The sequence below is a fragment of the Oryctolagus cuniculus genome, chromosome X, assembly GCF_964237555.1.
Source record: "Oryctolagus cuniculus chromosome X, mOryCun1.1, whole genome shotgun sequence".
NCBI classification, from domain to species: domain Eukaryota; kingdom Metazoa; phylum Chordata; class Mammalia; order Lagomorpha; family Leporidae; genus Oryctolagus; species Oryctolagus cuniculus.
The window spans coordinates 87095432-87109816 of NC_091453.1; the positions used below are offsets into that span (position 1 = coordinate 87095432).

A 14385-nucleotide genomic window follows, 5' to 3' on the forward strand; every position below is an offset into this window, starting at 1 on the left:
CAGACGAAAGAACAGCGCAGGGTCCTGTGTCGTTCCTCCACGAAGAGGGGGAGCGACAATTATCAATTCAGAGATAATCAAAATCTTACTATAATGAATTTTCATTTATTTTGAAGGTCATACAAAATACAAAAATTTACAACTTAATGAATAATTAGATATCTGTCATTGTAATCCCACTTGAAATTCTTAACGTTTTACAATTTTCTGAGTAGTTTCATTTTTTTAAAGATTTATTTATTTATATGAAAGGCAGAGTTACAGAGAGGCAGAGAGGCAGAGGCAGAGGCAGAGGCAGAGAGAGAGAGAGTCAGTCTTCCGTCTGCTGGTTCACTCTCCAGATGGCCACAATGGCCAGAGAATGGCCAGAGCTGGGCCAATTCGAAGCCAGAAGCCAGCAGCTTCTTCTGAGTCTCCCATGTGGGTGCAGGGGCCCAAGGACTTGGGCCATCTTCCACTGCTTTCCCAGGCATTAGCAGAGAGCTGGATCGGAAGTGGAGCAGCCAGGACTTGAACCAGTGCCCATATGGGATGCTGGCACTGCGGGCTGTAGCTTTACCTGCTATGCCACAGTGCTGGCCCTGAGTAGTTTCATTTAAAAATCATTTACTCCTAGCCGGCACCACGGCTCAATAGGATAATCCCCTGCCTATCGGCGCTGGCACACCAGGTTCTAGTCCCGGTCGGGGCGCTGGATTCTGTCCCGGTTGCCCCTCTTCCAGGCCTGCTCTCTGCTATGGCCCAGGAGTGCAGTGGAGGATGGCCCAAGTGCTTGGGCCCTGCACCCCATGGGAGACCAGGAGAAGCACCTGGCTCCTGCCTTCAGATAGGCGCAGTGCGCCGGCTGCAGCGCGCTGGCCGCGGCGGCCATTGGAGGGTGAACCAATGGCAAAGGAAGACCTTTCTCTCTGTCTCTCTCTCTCACTGTCCACTCTGCCTGTAAAAAAAAAGAATAAATTTAAAAAAATCATTTACTCCTAGTTAATACAGAGATCATATTCCCATAGACACCAAATGATGCAGGCCTATCTAGTTTATGTTCCAAGTCACTTTAACCACTTGTTCTGGTAGCTATATTATAAGCAAATATTTGTCTTGGTTATAAGATCCTTTAAATTTCTTTCATGTAGAAGTCTTTACAGCATAAAGGAATTGTGGCTGTGAGATGCATTCTATATTATGTAGCACACACACACACACACACACACGGTAATGAAACTAAATTTTAAAAAATAGTTTACTGAGGGGCCAGCGTTGTGGTGTAGCTGGTAAGGCCACCACCTGCAATGATGGCATCCCATATGGGCACCGGTTCTAGTCCTGGCTGCTCCACTTCTGATCCAGCTCTCTGCTATGGCCTGAGAAAGCAGTAGAAGATAGCTCAAGTCCTTGGGGCCCTGCACCCACGTGGGAGACCCAGAAGAAGCTCTTGACTCCTGGCTTTGGATCAGTGCAGCTCCGGCTGTTGTGGCATTGGAGAGTGAACCAGCAGATGGAAGACCTCTCTCTCTCTCTGCCTCTTTTCTCTGTGTGTAACTCTGACTTTCAAATAAATAAATAAATCTTTTTTTTTGACAGGCAGAGTGGACAGTGAGAGAGAGAGACAGAGAGAAAGGTCTTCCTTTACCATTGGTTCACCTCCCAGTGGCCGCTGAGGCCGGCGTGCTGTGGCCAGTATACCGCGCTGATCTGAAGGCAGGAGCCAGGTGCTTCCTCCTGGTCTCCCAGACAGGTGCAGGGCCCAAGGACCTGGGCCACAGCAGAGAGCTGGACTGGAAGAGGAGCAACCAGGACAGAATCCGGTGCCCGACCGGGACTAGAACACGGGGTGCCAGCGCCACAGTGGAGGATTTGCCTATTGAGCCTCGGCACTGGCCTAAATAACTCTTTTAAAAAATAGTTTACTGAAGAAATTATAAAGACATAAAATGTACATGTCCGGAGTGGTTGAGTGATAATACCCAAAACAGTTCCTCCCAGGCTTTCTTCTTCTAAGTTTGTATCTTCAAGGGTGCTTCAAAAGGTGGAAAAATGAACTTAAAACATGAAAAATTTCAAAACATTTTGAAATCCATGCATATCAAGGATATGTAAAAATGTGTATTGTGAAAAAAACCTATGGATGAATTTCAAAATGTTTGCATCATAGCAAAACTTATTTTTTAATTCCATTTTCCATGAACTTTTTGAAGTAGCCTCCTATTTCAAGTGTTTATTTGGTTTTCTTCATTTTCCTTTTCTTTCTCCTCTTCACATCTAACTAGCTGGGCTTCATAAGCAAAGTTTTCAAACCTGTTCAATTGCATCATTAGTGAAGAATGATACAGACCTTGGGAATAGGACTTTTGAGGAAAAAAATTTCAATTTATATCTAGAAATACCGAGTTCTCTACCCTTAGGAACATAGAAACAGATAAAATAAATAAATAAATAAATAGCTGCTCATATTCCTACTAGGTGGTAAAATCACCTCCACAGCCCTCACATTTCTGCTGCCTGATGGTTTTCCCAGAGACACCCCCCACCCCCTTCAATAGATCAGACACACTCTGCTGCTGATTATTTCTGCCTCTTGGAAGAAGAAGGGATCTGAATCATCTGGGTTTGGTCGCATTAAGTCTGCTTTTGTCAGAAATTTCCTTGGAAAAATAACTCATTTGACTAACAAATCGTGTGGTGAAGCTCATTGGTTCTTCAATCCCTGAAAATTCAATTTTTATATTGTTCAAGGTTATCCTACCAAGAATCTACATTTTTTAAACTGTGAACCAAAAGCAGTGTAGGCCATTTATTTACCCTTTGCCTTCAGGGTCTCTTCCCAATTTCCTTCTAAGCCCTTCCTGGACACCTGCTTGCCATGGGCACTGATCTTTGGGCTCATACATTGCATTGACTGTCTCATATCTCTTATTGAATACAAGTTGGCAGGAAGCAATCTACACTGTCTCAGTTCTGTAAAGGTCTTTTAAAAAAATTAATAGATCAATTTATTAGAATTACGAATGTTAAGAATGAAAGATTTATTCATTTCTTAGCACAACAGTTTAGCTATATATAAAACTCTTCACTAAAGTTTTGCAGCAGCATATGCCAACAAAGAATACAGAAGCATTTTTAAACTATACAAAAGTTCCAAATGGAAAATAATCTTGTTTCAGCTTTATTATGCATTAACATATATAAAATTCTCATGAGACATCTAAAAAAATAAAAACCACTGCTACAGCCCTATCTGAAAACTATTTATTGTATTTTGACTATAGTATTCTATTGTAAGGAAAATTCCATATATATATTCCATATATATATATATATATACACCAGGATTAACATTTTAGAAGGTCTTTATAGAATCAGGCTTTTACTTGGGCATATTAGTGGGGTCAAAATTTTCTCTAGAGCACTAACTGACACTTAACCAGGCCAGACAGGCAAGCACTAAGCATGGCTTGCAAGTAACTGAGCTGCACCCAACAGATGCTGCAAAGGGCCTGAGGACATGGGTGGCTACTTGTCTCCCTTAGGTGCACAAGCTCCCACCTCATAGAACACAGCCACATCAGTCACACTTGCCCTCCTTCCTGGATCATGGCTTCCTTGGGTTCCTCAGACTAACAATGCAACCCTGCTTGCCAGGATATTCACACACCCACTTCTTTATTCCCTTTGCAAAGTCATCCCTCTCCCTGGCCCTTGGTTCTGGGGATGGTGTCTCACCACAGGTGGCAATGGCATAGAAGTGAATGGAATAGCTCCCATTAAGCCTTTTCCTATAACTGAAATGTGCATATAACTGAAATTCTGCCATAGGGATTCACGTGCACCGTGGCCTTCTGGATCCTCCTCTATCCCTTGTGCTCATCTTCCCTTAGTCAATTTCTTCACTGACACTACAGGCCTCCTTTTCTTCTTCCCGTTCCTCATCTTCATATTCCTGTCCCTCCTCATTGTCCTCCTCCTGCTCTCCTGATTACATATCGCTGATCCCTCCCCTGCTCTTCATTCTTCCTCCTGTCCACTCTCTTCTTCCTTAAAGGCTCCCACGACTGTCCAGAAAGGCTGCAGCCCTGGGAAAGTCATCTGACTATTCTGTAGGCCCCATTAAGGACCAGTTTTGTCTGTGGTTTCTGTCCCATCCAGCCACCAGCTCTGTCCTCCACCTAAGGTTGAGTCTTGCTCCTCAGTGGCAGTCATGCAAGTAAGAAGCACCAGTGAGGACCTCAGTTGTGTCCTGAGATAGAGCCGCAGCAACAACTTTGGCCGAAGATAGTGGTTGCCCGGATAACTGTTACTAAGGGGAGGGGAGTCCGTTGGCAGCAGGGCCTTCGAGGCAGTGGGCAGGGCAGAAAAAAATCATTGCATGGGGGACAACAGGCTGCGATGGTGCCTGAGGAGGCCCCGTGGCCTGAAGGGCAACCTACCAAGGCTGTGCCTCAAACAACCACGCACAAGAAGGAATGATTTGAGTGTGGGGCGGAACCTGGAACAGTCAACAAAAGGTCGTTTGTCTTCTTGGAGAGCTTTAACCTCATTGGCTGAGAGTAGTGATTGACATTCTTTATGCCCAATGAGTGATCAGTAAGATCTCTGACGGTTCAGAACCATCTCTCCAGTCTGTTGTGGCCCAACGACTTATTCCATTTCCCACGATGTCGGCTCCAGTTTGAGTCCTGGCTGCTCTCTGTTAATGTCCTTGAGAAAGCCATAGGAGATGGCTTAACGACCTGAGCTCCGGTACCCATGTGGGAGACCTGGATGAAATTCCAGAGCCCTTCCTGGCTTTGAACTGCTCCAGCCCTGGCTGTTGTGGCCATTTGGTGAGTGAACCAGCAGAAGAAATATCTCTATGTCTGTGTCTCTCTCTCTTTTTCCTCTCTCCCCCTCTGTCACATTGCCTTCCTATAAATGTCTTCTTTTAAAAAAAATCTCTCTAATGTTCAAGTTCTTAGGGTCCTGGGCAATCTTTTAGGACTATACAAAATAGAGTAATTATTACTTTAGACTTATAAAAATACAGAATTATTAATCCCGGCATTGTCAGTAAAACCATAATATTCAAATGTACTGGAGCCTCACAGTGCAGCATAGTAACCTATTCCCTGATAACTCCCTGAGATGGTTCATGCCAGCAGGGACAGAGTCATAATGCAGTTGTTTAACTCAGATCTTAAAAATGATGAGAGACAGAAAATAACTTAGACATTTTAATATTCATAAAGCTAGTTAGTAAAAAAGATATAAAGTTCAGATAGATACAGTCAGACCAGACAACTGAAGCTGAAGTGTTATAAACAGGAGCAGGAACATGTTTAATGAACACTGCCAAGTTCACATTGAGCCTTCAAAGAATTAATGCAACAGAGGGATATATCTGAGAGGCAACCATGACAGAATTGAAAAGAACAGCCTCCCTAGGATGGCCTGAGTGAACTAAGACTCTGTTGTATTGAGTCACACTAAGCCAAGAACCTCAAATGTAGAGTTGTTCTAATTTATGGAGAAATAAAGCAGGTTATACTACAAAAACCATACTTTGTAAATTTTAAAACTATTTTAGAAAAAATATATAGCAAATGAATTAAGAAATGTCATGTTTCACAAAAGTGATACTAATAAATTCCTTTTATTACACAACCAAAATTATTAACTTGCCTACTGTCCCACCTCAAAAAGAAAGCATGCTGTTTCAGAAAAGATTGATTTAAATGTTGAGGAGAATATAATTTCGAAAGGATAATGAACAGACATGGAGAAAGTCAGTGGGCCTGAGTAGACCAAATTAGCCTGTCTCCATGCCACCCCTGATGTTGTTGATAATATTATCAGGGACAGAGAAAGAAACACCACAGTCTTGAGAAATAAGGATCTCCAGTCAAGACAGGGGAAAAGGCTGAATGTGAAATAGATCACTGACTTAAGCATCTTTACATGAAATGTGTTGACTTTTTTACAAAAACTGTATCTGGGAGAATCAGTAGAGGTCACAGTGAGTGCACTTTTCTCAGGAGAGAAAGATTTATTTATTTGAAAGGAAGAATGATAGATAGAGGGAGAGACAGAGAAAGAAAAGTCTTCTGTTCACTGGTTTGCTCTCCTAAATGGCTGCAGCAGCCAGAGCTGGTCCAGGGGCACATTAGCAGGGAGCATGATCAGAAGTGGAGCAGCTGGTACTTGAACTGACACTCCGATATGGGATGCCAGCATGGCAAATGATGGCTTAGCTCCATGTGCCACAATCGCTGCCCCACATGCATCACTTTTATTTCATTTTTAATACTAATTGAGCATTATAAAGAACAATAGTGCTTTGAACTTTGGAGAAATGTATTAATGCTAACTAGAGAGCAACTATTCAGTCTTATGAAAATCTTTTAAAAAAAAGATTTATTTATTTATTTGAAAGAGAGATCGATCTTCCATCTGCTTGTTCACTCCCCCAATGGCCACAATGGCCAGGGGTGATCCAGGCCAAAGCCAGGACCCTGGAATGCTATATGGGTTTCCCATGTGAAGGCAGAAGCCCAAGTACTCAGGCCATCTTCTGCTGCTTTCCTAGGAGTGTTAGCAGGGAGCTAGATTGGATGTGGAACAGCGGGACTGGAAAAGACCCCCCAATATGGCAAGTAGGTGTAGCAGGCAGCGGCTTAACCTGCTGTGCCACAACGCTGGCCCCCAAAATAGTCTTCTACTACTAAATCCCTGGCCTTTATTATTTTAAAAATGCTTTTCTTTTTTCTTTGTATTTCTAAAATGTTATGTTTAATATTTTTGAAATAACATTTTGAATTTACATTGTAGTCAGAGGTTTAATGACTGCTAAATAAAAACTTCAACAAATACAAAATAAAATCCCAGCGTTTCAAGTTTCCTTGGTCTCTATTCTGGTCAATTTTAATTTTATTCAAATGACTACTAGATATTAGGCCCCTGTTCTCTGTTTCCTCTTTTTTTCTGTCATTTTTATTGGAAATATTCCATGCCCACATTAAAAAGATGTAGAGAATACAGTTGTCTTTCATTATCTATGGAACATTGGTTTTAGGACAGCTCCCCCATACATGCATGCTCATGTCCTATTTACAAAATGCAATATTTGCATATAACTTACACAGTAGTCCCATGTACTTTATTTTTTCTTTTATTCAATAAATATAAATTTCAAAAGTACAACTTTTGGATTACAGCATTTTTTGCTCCTATAACCTCCCTCCCACCCACAAACCATCCCATCTCCTACTCCCTCTCCCATCCCATTCTTCATTAAGATTCATTTTTAATTATCTTTATATACAGAAGATCAACTTAATATATACTAAGTAAAGATTTCAACAGATTGCACCCACACAGACACACAAAGTATGAAGTACTGTTTGAATACTAGTTTTACTGTTAATTTGCATAGTACAACACATTAAGGACAGAGATCCTACATGGGGAGTAAGTGCCCAGTGACTTCTGTTGTTTATTTAACAATGGACACTCTTATTTATGACATCAGTAATCACCCGAGGCTCTTGTCATGAGCTGCCAAGGCTATGGAAGCCTCTTGAGTTCACAAACTCTGACCTTATTTAAATAAGGCCATAATCAAAGCAGAAGTTCTCTCCTCCCTTCAAAGAAAGGTACCTCCTTCTTTGATGATCCGTTCTTTCCACTGGGATCTCACTCACAGAGATCTTTCATTTAGGTCATTTTTTTTTTTTTGCCACAGTGTCTTGGCTTTCCGTACCTGAAATACTCTCACCTCACATGTACTTTAAAGCATCTCTAGATTACGTGTAACAGCTAGTACAATGTAAATACTATGGAAATAGTTTTATATTTCTATACTGCTATAGAGAATAAGAAAAAAATCAATATCCGTTCAGTATGGATGCAGCTTTTTCAAATATTTTCAACTAGCATTTGATTGAATCCATAGATGTTTAGCCCATAGATAAGGAGCACTATCTGTCCTGTATCATGTCCCAACCATATTGCTTAATAGGTAAAATATCATGAGTAACGCTGAGCCCCATTTCCTTGTAATATGTGGAACATCATGGTGCAAAAAGGAAATGCCAAAATTGTAATCCCTGGTAATGGTGAATACTGCCTGATTTCAAAATAGGGTCTTTGCAGGTATAATTCAGTTAAGGAACTCAAGATGAAATCATCTTGGATTTTGGATGACCTTGAAATCCAACGACTGGTGTTCTTATGAGAGAAAGGAGAGGGAAAAGCACAAGGAAGAAGGTCGTATGTAAAATGAGATGAAGACTCAAGTTCTGCTACCACAAGTCAAACAATGCTGGGAGCCACCAAATCTGGAACAAGAATGGAAGGGTCTCCTCTAGAGCCGTGTGGTGAGTGTTACTGTGCTGGTGCCTCCATTTCAGACTTTGGAGCCTTCTGAATGGTGAGAGTACACATGTGGTAATTTGTTATGACAGACGTACAAAACTGCGAGTGTTCTCCCCAACTGAATCTTCTTCCCTGTCTATCCACAAAACGTAACTACTGACCTAAATGAGGTGCTTATAATTCTTGTATATGCCTTTCTGCATGCTATATATGCATGCTACTGCCCTTCTATGCATGCATTTTACTATGCTAGATAAGTCTATAGTCAGTACTTGCTTTATGTATTATTAAACTTCATATACATGGTATTGCTAAACATACATTCTTCTGGAACTAGCTTTTTCCCTCTTATCTGCTTTTTTCTACCACTATCATTAAATCTTGGCCCCTCCAGAAGGTCTTTCTCTGTTCCCAACCCCTGATGTTCTAGTCTTGTCCTCTGTCCAGCCTTTATTGTTTTGTTCAGTTTACCTAAAATAATCTCAAGTCAGTGAATTAACATTGGTAAAGTTCAAAACTTTCCTCTCCCTGCTCTAAACCCATGGTTCCCAAATTTTGGTGTACTTAAGAGTCATCAGAAAGACTTGCAAAACACATGTTGACAAGCCACAGACATAATTTCTAATTTAGTATGTCTGGAATGGGCCTGGGTATTACATGTATAAGAAGTTCCCAGGTGATGCTGACACTCCTCGCCCAAGGCAGCCCTGTAGTATCACCTGGCCTTAAGGGAAGTTGGGTCATTCATCAATTTCTTTCAATAAAATGCAAGGGATAGAACTCCACCTCTTGTTTGTATAAATTGTTTATATGTTGACATTGTAATTAATTTGAGGAGCTTAAATTGTGGTTGAAAGTGATCCCTTTCAATGGCCAAAACCAAAAGATACAATGATTGACTGAGTCAATGTTATTTGTACAAACATATCTGCAGCTTATCATTTCAAACAGCTTTTATTTTGAGACTGAAGAAATGATGTGAGATACATCTGAAAAGTATAGAAGATAAGCTATTAATGGATGTTACTTAGTTCAGGTTTAAAGAACAGTTTTGTCAATGTTTTGCAATCAGTTTTTTTCTTTCTTCATCTCTTCAAGCTGTAAGATAAAAGAAGAGATAATTGATAATTGTACACTATTAGCATACACCAATGTATTTCTAAATCTATGAAAACAGTGTCTTTGCTATTTGTTGTCTCAACAGGAGAAATCAACATTTTCCACTTAGAACCCAAACCATCATGCTTGTGTAACATCTGTCTTCAATTCTCTGATCATAGATACTTCACTCCCCACTTTCCAAACAACACATTTTTCTTTTTGTTTTGAAAGAACATACTGGGATTTAAGTGTATCTAACTTTAAGAAGCTTATACTCTATGTATAAACCATAATCTCTTAACATCCCTGATCCACTGGTCCTTATCTGTAAAAGGAGAATGAAAAAAAGAAAGACAAGGATACATAAGATACATAAGATATGTAAGTTAACATAATTATAAAATAGTGAGAAACAATAATCTTTCTATAACTACTTTTCTTTTTACTGAAACATGAAATACAAAAATTTAAAACTGAGTGAATACTTAGCTATCAATCATTAATTGTGGTCCAATCTGAAATTGTTAATACATCTCTGTGAGTAGTTATATTCTCAAAGGCATTGTATGTTACTAAAAGAGACTGTATTTCTATATCTAAATGATGAAACCCCAGCTAATGTATGTTCCAGTTGCTTTACCACTTGCTTCATTTAACTGTACTCTATCTAAACAAATATGTCTTAGCTACTAGGTCTGGTAGATTTCCCACCTGTATAGAAGTCTTTAGCTACAGCCCAAAGAATATAAATTGATAAGGCTTTCACATGGTTTAAGTGTATCCCCCAAAAGTTCATGTGTTGTGGGCTTGGGCCTCAGTGTGGCCGTCTGGGGTGGAGGTAGTGGGATCTTTAAGAGGTGGAGCCTAGTAGAAAGTCAATTAGAAGTCCTGCCTTTAGAAAAGGGAAGTTAGTTCTTGTGGGATCCTGAGTTAGTTCTTGCAAGTGCTAGATGTTATAAAAACAGGCTCTCCTTGCTTGTTGGCTGCTTGCCTGATGATGTGATATCTCCCTCTTGCAGGCACACCTGCGATTGTGATGTCATTCACTATGATGTCCTCACCAGAGCTGAGTTGATGCTGGCACCATGCTTTGAATATCCAGAAAAGTGAGCTAAATAAACTGCTTTTCTTTAGAGTTATAAAAAAAACATTTTCTAATAGTAACAGAAAATGAACTAATATATAAATGAACAACATACTGCACTCTACACTATCTAGTACACAAGTACATTACTAACATTTAACTGGATTTTAGAGCTAATTTTTTAACAATTTTTGTGTTTGCCAGGAAAATTAAAAAATGCATTTTAAGGAATGGTTGGGTGACATACAAAGCTATATGGAAATACCTGGATTCTAGGGACTTCTTTATGCCTTATCTTGATCATTTTCAGGTCCTTCTTCTGAGGAACTGCTTTCGCCCTCCTTCTTCTTGTTGGGGCCAACTTCTTGGGCTTCTTCATCCCTTGCTTCAAAAATAGTGAGAGATAATAAAGAATTTAGGACAATATTTCTCAGAAAAGAATCCCAGTTTATAGTCAGTACCAACAGAGCTTGGTAGCAAGAAGCCTATACTTTCTCAAGATAGTAAAGGTCTTTATAGACTTGAACTTGGACACATTGTGCCATAAGTTTTTTGAGAGCAATGCCTCATTACTTAATCACCTAACACAAATGGATCCTGGGTCCTCCCATTTCCAGAGCTTAGGTCCCTCTCCTGGGTCCTCGGGTATGGGAGAGAACAGCCAGAACACCATATGGCCACAAGGGGTGAAGATACAAGCATTAGAAGAGATCAGTGTGTAAGGGTATAGACCAGATTCCAGAAGAGAGACTGAAACACCACCATAGGTAACTCACGGATGCTGAAAACTTCTTGATCATCCTCTTCCTTCCTGAAGGTCTCCTCCTCTCCCACATTGCTTTCGTTTACCTGCTCCTCCTGGCTGTCCTCTTCATTCACTGTCTCAACATTTTCTTCCTCCTCACCATTTTCTCCCTTGTATTCCCCTTCCAAATCCTCTATCTCCTCCTCTACCTCCTCATCATCTAGGTGTACATTTCTGTACTCCTCAACCTCAGGCCAGGCTTCCTCCCCCTCTTCCTCTTCCTCCCAGAATGCTTGCACAACACCATGAAAAACCATAGGGACTGTAGACCCAGTGAGTGTGATTGCCCAATCATCAGGGGCCACCCCAACTTCAAAAGACAAAGAATCTGGACCACCTTCTCCACCAGCTTGGTTCTGGTTTTCTGGAGGCTGTACAGGCTCCTCCACAGAGGACCCTGTAGGCGCCATTATCAATCAGATATCAAGTAAAGTTGCAATAAAGCAGTGTGGCAACAAAAGCAGCCAGACTGGTAGCTGCCTACCTAACTGTGGAGAAGGTGAGGAGGCATCTGAGAGCTGAGCCGGCTGCAGGCAGTAGGAGTGGCAGGGCCGGTGATGACACAGAGGGTGATCACACAGAGCACAGGCTCTGTGATGCTGCCTGAATGGGCCCTGAAGCAGGAGGGTCAGGAGAGACAGGGAGGACAGCACAGCAGCCCAAGGGGAACTTGAAATGGCAGCCCACAGAGTGGGAAAGATTCTGATATGCAGATTATGGGGGGTGGAGCCTAGAAGGGTCAACAAAGGACCAAGTGCCTTGCTAGTGAACTTTAAGCTCATTTGCTGAGAGTAAAGATTTGCATGTCTTTGGTCCAATGAGTGATCAAGGGATCTCAGCTCCTAGAATTTGACTCTAACCTTCATTTCTCTTGAGGCCTTAGGGTTCTAGGGTACTTATTAGGTTCACAAACATCCTGTCCCTTTAATTCCACCGCTGTGAAAAAAACAAAGTGTTTCAATATGTTGGTATTCTGGAGCACAGAATCACCCGATTTCCAGAGACAAACAGTACATGCTAGAAGGTATGGAGTCATAAAAAAGCACCAAAGTCAAATTTCAGTAGATTTATAAAGGTCCAAAAGAAAGAGAGAAAATAATTAAGATATTTTAATGTTATTAAATCTATTGTTTTTATTTGACAGGTAGAGTTATAGACAGTGAGAAAGAGAGAGACAGAGAGAAAGGTCTTCCTTCCGTTGGTTCACTCCCCTAAGGGCCACCACGGCCGGCGCTGCATGCCGATCCAAAGCCAGGAGCCGGGTGCTTCCTCCCAGTCTCCCATGTGGGTGCAGGGACCCAAACACTTGGGCCATCCTCCACTGCCCTCCCAGGTCACAGCAGAGAGCTGGACTGGAAGAGGGGCAACCGAGACTAGAACTCGGTGCCCATATGGGATGCTGGTGCCTCAGGCAGAGGATTAACCAAGTGAGCCGGCCCCATATGTTGTTAAATCTATTTAGAAAAGAATACAGAAACCTGAAATGGATGCAGTCATGATGGAAGATTAAAGAAGTGTTCTGAAAAACTGGAGCTGGAAGGCATCTGATGAATGCTTCTAAATTTGTATCAAGACAACAAAGAATGAATACAGAAGGAGGGACACCAAGGCAGGTATTTGAAATAGTAGCTAAGACTCCCCTACTGCCCCACTGCACAGGGCCATTTGTAGCAGAAACAATAAACACCTCCACCTAAAATGCTGATCTCCAATACAAGCACTGGTTCTCCTGGCTTTTCTAAAACTATCCAGGTCTCTGCTAATATACCTGGGAAGGTAGCATAAGACAATCCAAGTCCTTTGGCCCCTGACATCCACAGGGAGACCAGGATGCAGTTTCTGGGTCCTTGTGAACACCTGACCCAGTCCTAAGAACTCTGGACAGTTGAGGACAGAATCAGGAGATAAAAGATCTCTGTCTGTTGCTCCATCATTTGATTCATAACTTTGCTTTCACATAATTAACTCTTAAATACAGAGTCAAATGCAAGAATAATACAGTCCTTGCAAAAATGATAGGGATGTTTATTTGAGGAGCAGAAAGAACAGATAAAAACACAGGAGCTCTTCTGTCTGCTGATTTTTTCCAAAGACCAGAAATATACATTGGGTCCCGGCAAATTAAAGCTTAACTTGTGAACATATATTAACTAAAATTAAGTAATTAATTAATTATTTTAAAGGCTAAGAGTGGGGCTAGCCTTGTGGTATGGGGTGGAGGGCCTAATCCGGTTACTCACATGGGGCATACAGGAGCCCCGGCTCTGCTTCCCATAAGGCTCCCTGCTAATGTGCCCGGGATTGCAACCCAAGATGGCCCAATCACTTGGGCCCCTGCCACCCGCACTGAGGACCAGCATGCAGTCCTGGCCTCCTGATGTCGGCCTGGTCCTGCCTCAGCATTTGTGGCACACTGGGGAGTGATCCGGGGATGGAAGATCTCCTCCTTTCTGTCTCTCCCTCTCAACATGTCAGTGTACTGTTTAACTAAACAAAATAAATCCTCAATGAAAAAGAAAAGGCAGAGAGACAAGTGGATACAGGAAGATAAAAATGTCTGGTCTGTTGTTTCCCTCCCAGTTTCTGAAACTGCTCATGCTGGGCCAGGCTGATGCCAGGCCCCTGGAGCTTCACCCAGATCTCCCAGCTGTGTGGCAGGGTTCCATATGCTTACACCATCACCTGCTGCCTCCAAGTGTGTATGGACAGGAAGCTGGGATTGGGAGCAGAGCCTGGACTTGTAACTGCAAGATTACAGTGCCGGCTGCCCAGGATCTGATGCAGCTCTTTGCTAATGCTCCAGCGAAGGCAACCAAAGATGGGGCATGCCTTGGGCCCTCCCACTCACATGGGACACTGGGGTAGAGTTCTCAGATCCTGGCTTTAGACTGGCCTGACCAGCCAAGGAAGCCGTTTGTGGTGTGAACCAGCAAATGGAAGATCTCTTTCTCCTTCGCTCTCTGTCTTCCCTTGTCTCCATGCTCCTCTGCTTTCCCCACAATTAAAATATGTCCCAAACCCAATTAGCAAAAGCAGAGAGCCAGAGGGGGAC

General features: G+C 42.0%; 1 protein-coding gene and 1 long non-coding RNA gene across 7 annotated transcripts in view; one reads left to right on the forward strand and one right to left on the reverse strand.

The window, feature by feature from the left end:
- The first annotated feature begins 7449 nt into the window (after positions 1–7449).
- LOC127484980 (uncharacterized) overlaps positions 7450–14385 on the forward strand; it is a 67577-nt gene continuing 60641 nt past the window's right edge. For 3 of the 5 annotated variants that reach the window (XR_011385429.1, XR_011385431.1, XR_011385430.1), the window contains exons 1-3: positions 7450–8345; positions 10464–10550; positions 12796–12946. This is a non-coding gene — a long non-coding RNA (uncharacterized lncRNA). The remainder of the gene's footprint in view (positions 8346–10463; positions 10551–12795; positions 12947–14385) is intronic. The other 2 variants (XR_011385432.1, XR_011385433.1) reach the window with 2 other exon arrangements.
- Positions 9279–11979, reverse strand: LOC103351892 (acidic leucine-rich nuclear phosphoprotein 32 family member B). Of its 2 annotated transcripts, none has more exons than XM_008272836.4 (3): positions 11305–11979; positions 10794–10909; positions 9279–9441 (listed from the first exon to the last, which is right to left on the reverse strand). In XM_008272836.4, exons 1-3 carry the CDS (start codon positions 11741–11743, stop codon positions 9412–9414), a joined length of 585 nt encoding a protein of 194 aa, XP_008271058.1. In that variant the 5' UTR covers positions 11744–11979; the 3' UTR covers positions 9279–9411. The 2 variants fall into 2 exon arrangements, with proteins under 2 accessions (XP_008271058.1, XP_008271059.1); XM_008272837.4 differs by having other exon boundaries at positions 10794–10913; positions 11305–11860.

What these genes read in the sequence shown, in the direction of transcription:
- LOC103351892 (XM_008272836.4), bottom strand. Translation starts at nt 11,743, where the DNA reads ATGGCGCCTACAGGGTCCTCTGTGGAGGAGCCTGTACAGCCTCCAGAA. An exon ending in TCAAGAAGTTTTCAGCATCC is followed by an intron (nt 10,910 to 11,304) that starts GTGAGTTACCTA and finishes TTTTGAAGCAAG; the next exon opens with GGATGAAGAAGCCCAAGAAG. An exon ending in AAGAAGTCCCTAGAATCCAG is followed by an intron (nt 9,442 to 10,793) that starts GTATTTCCATAT and finishes TTTATCTTACAG; the next exon opens with CTTGAAGAGATGAAGAAAGA.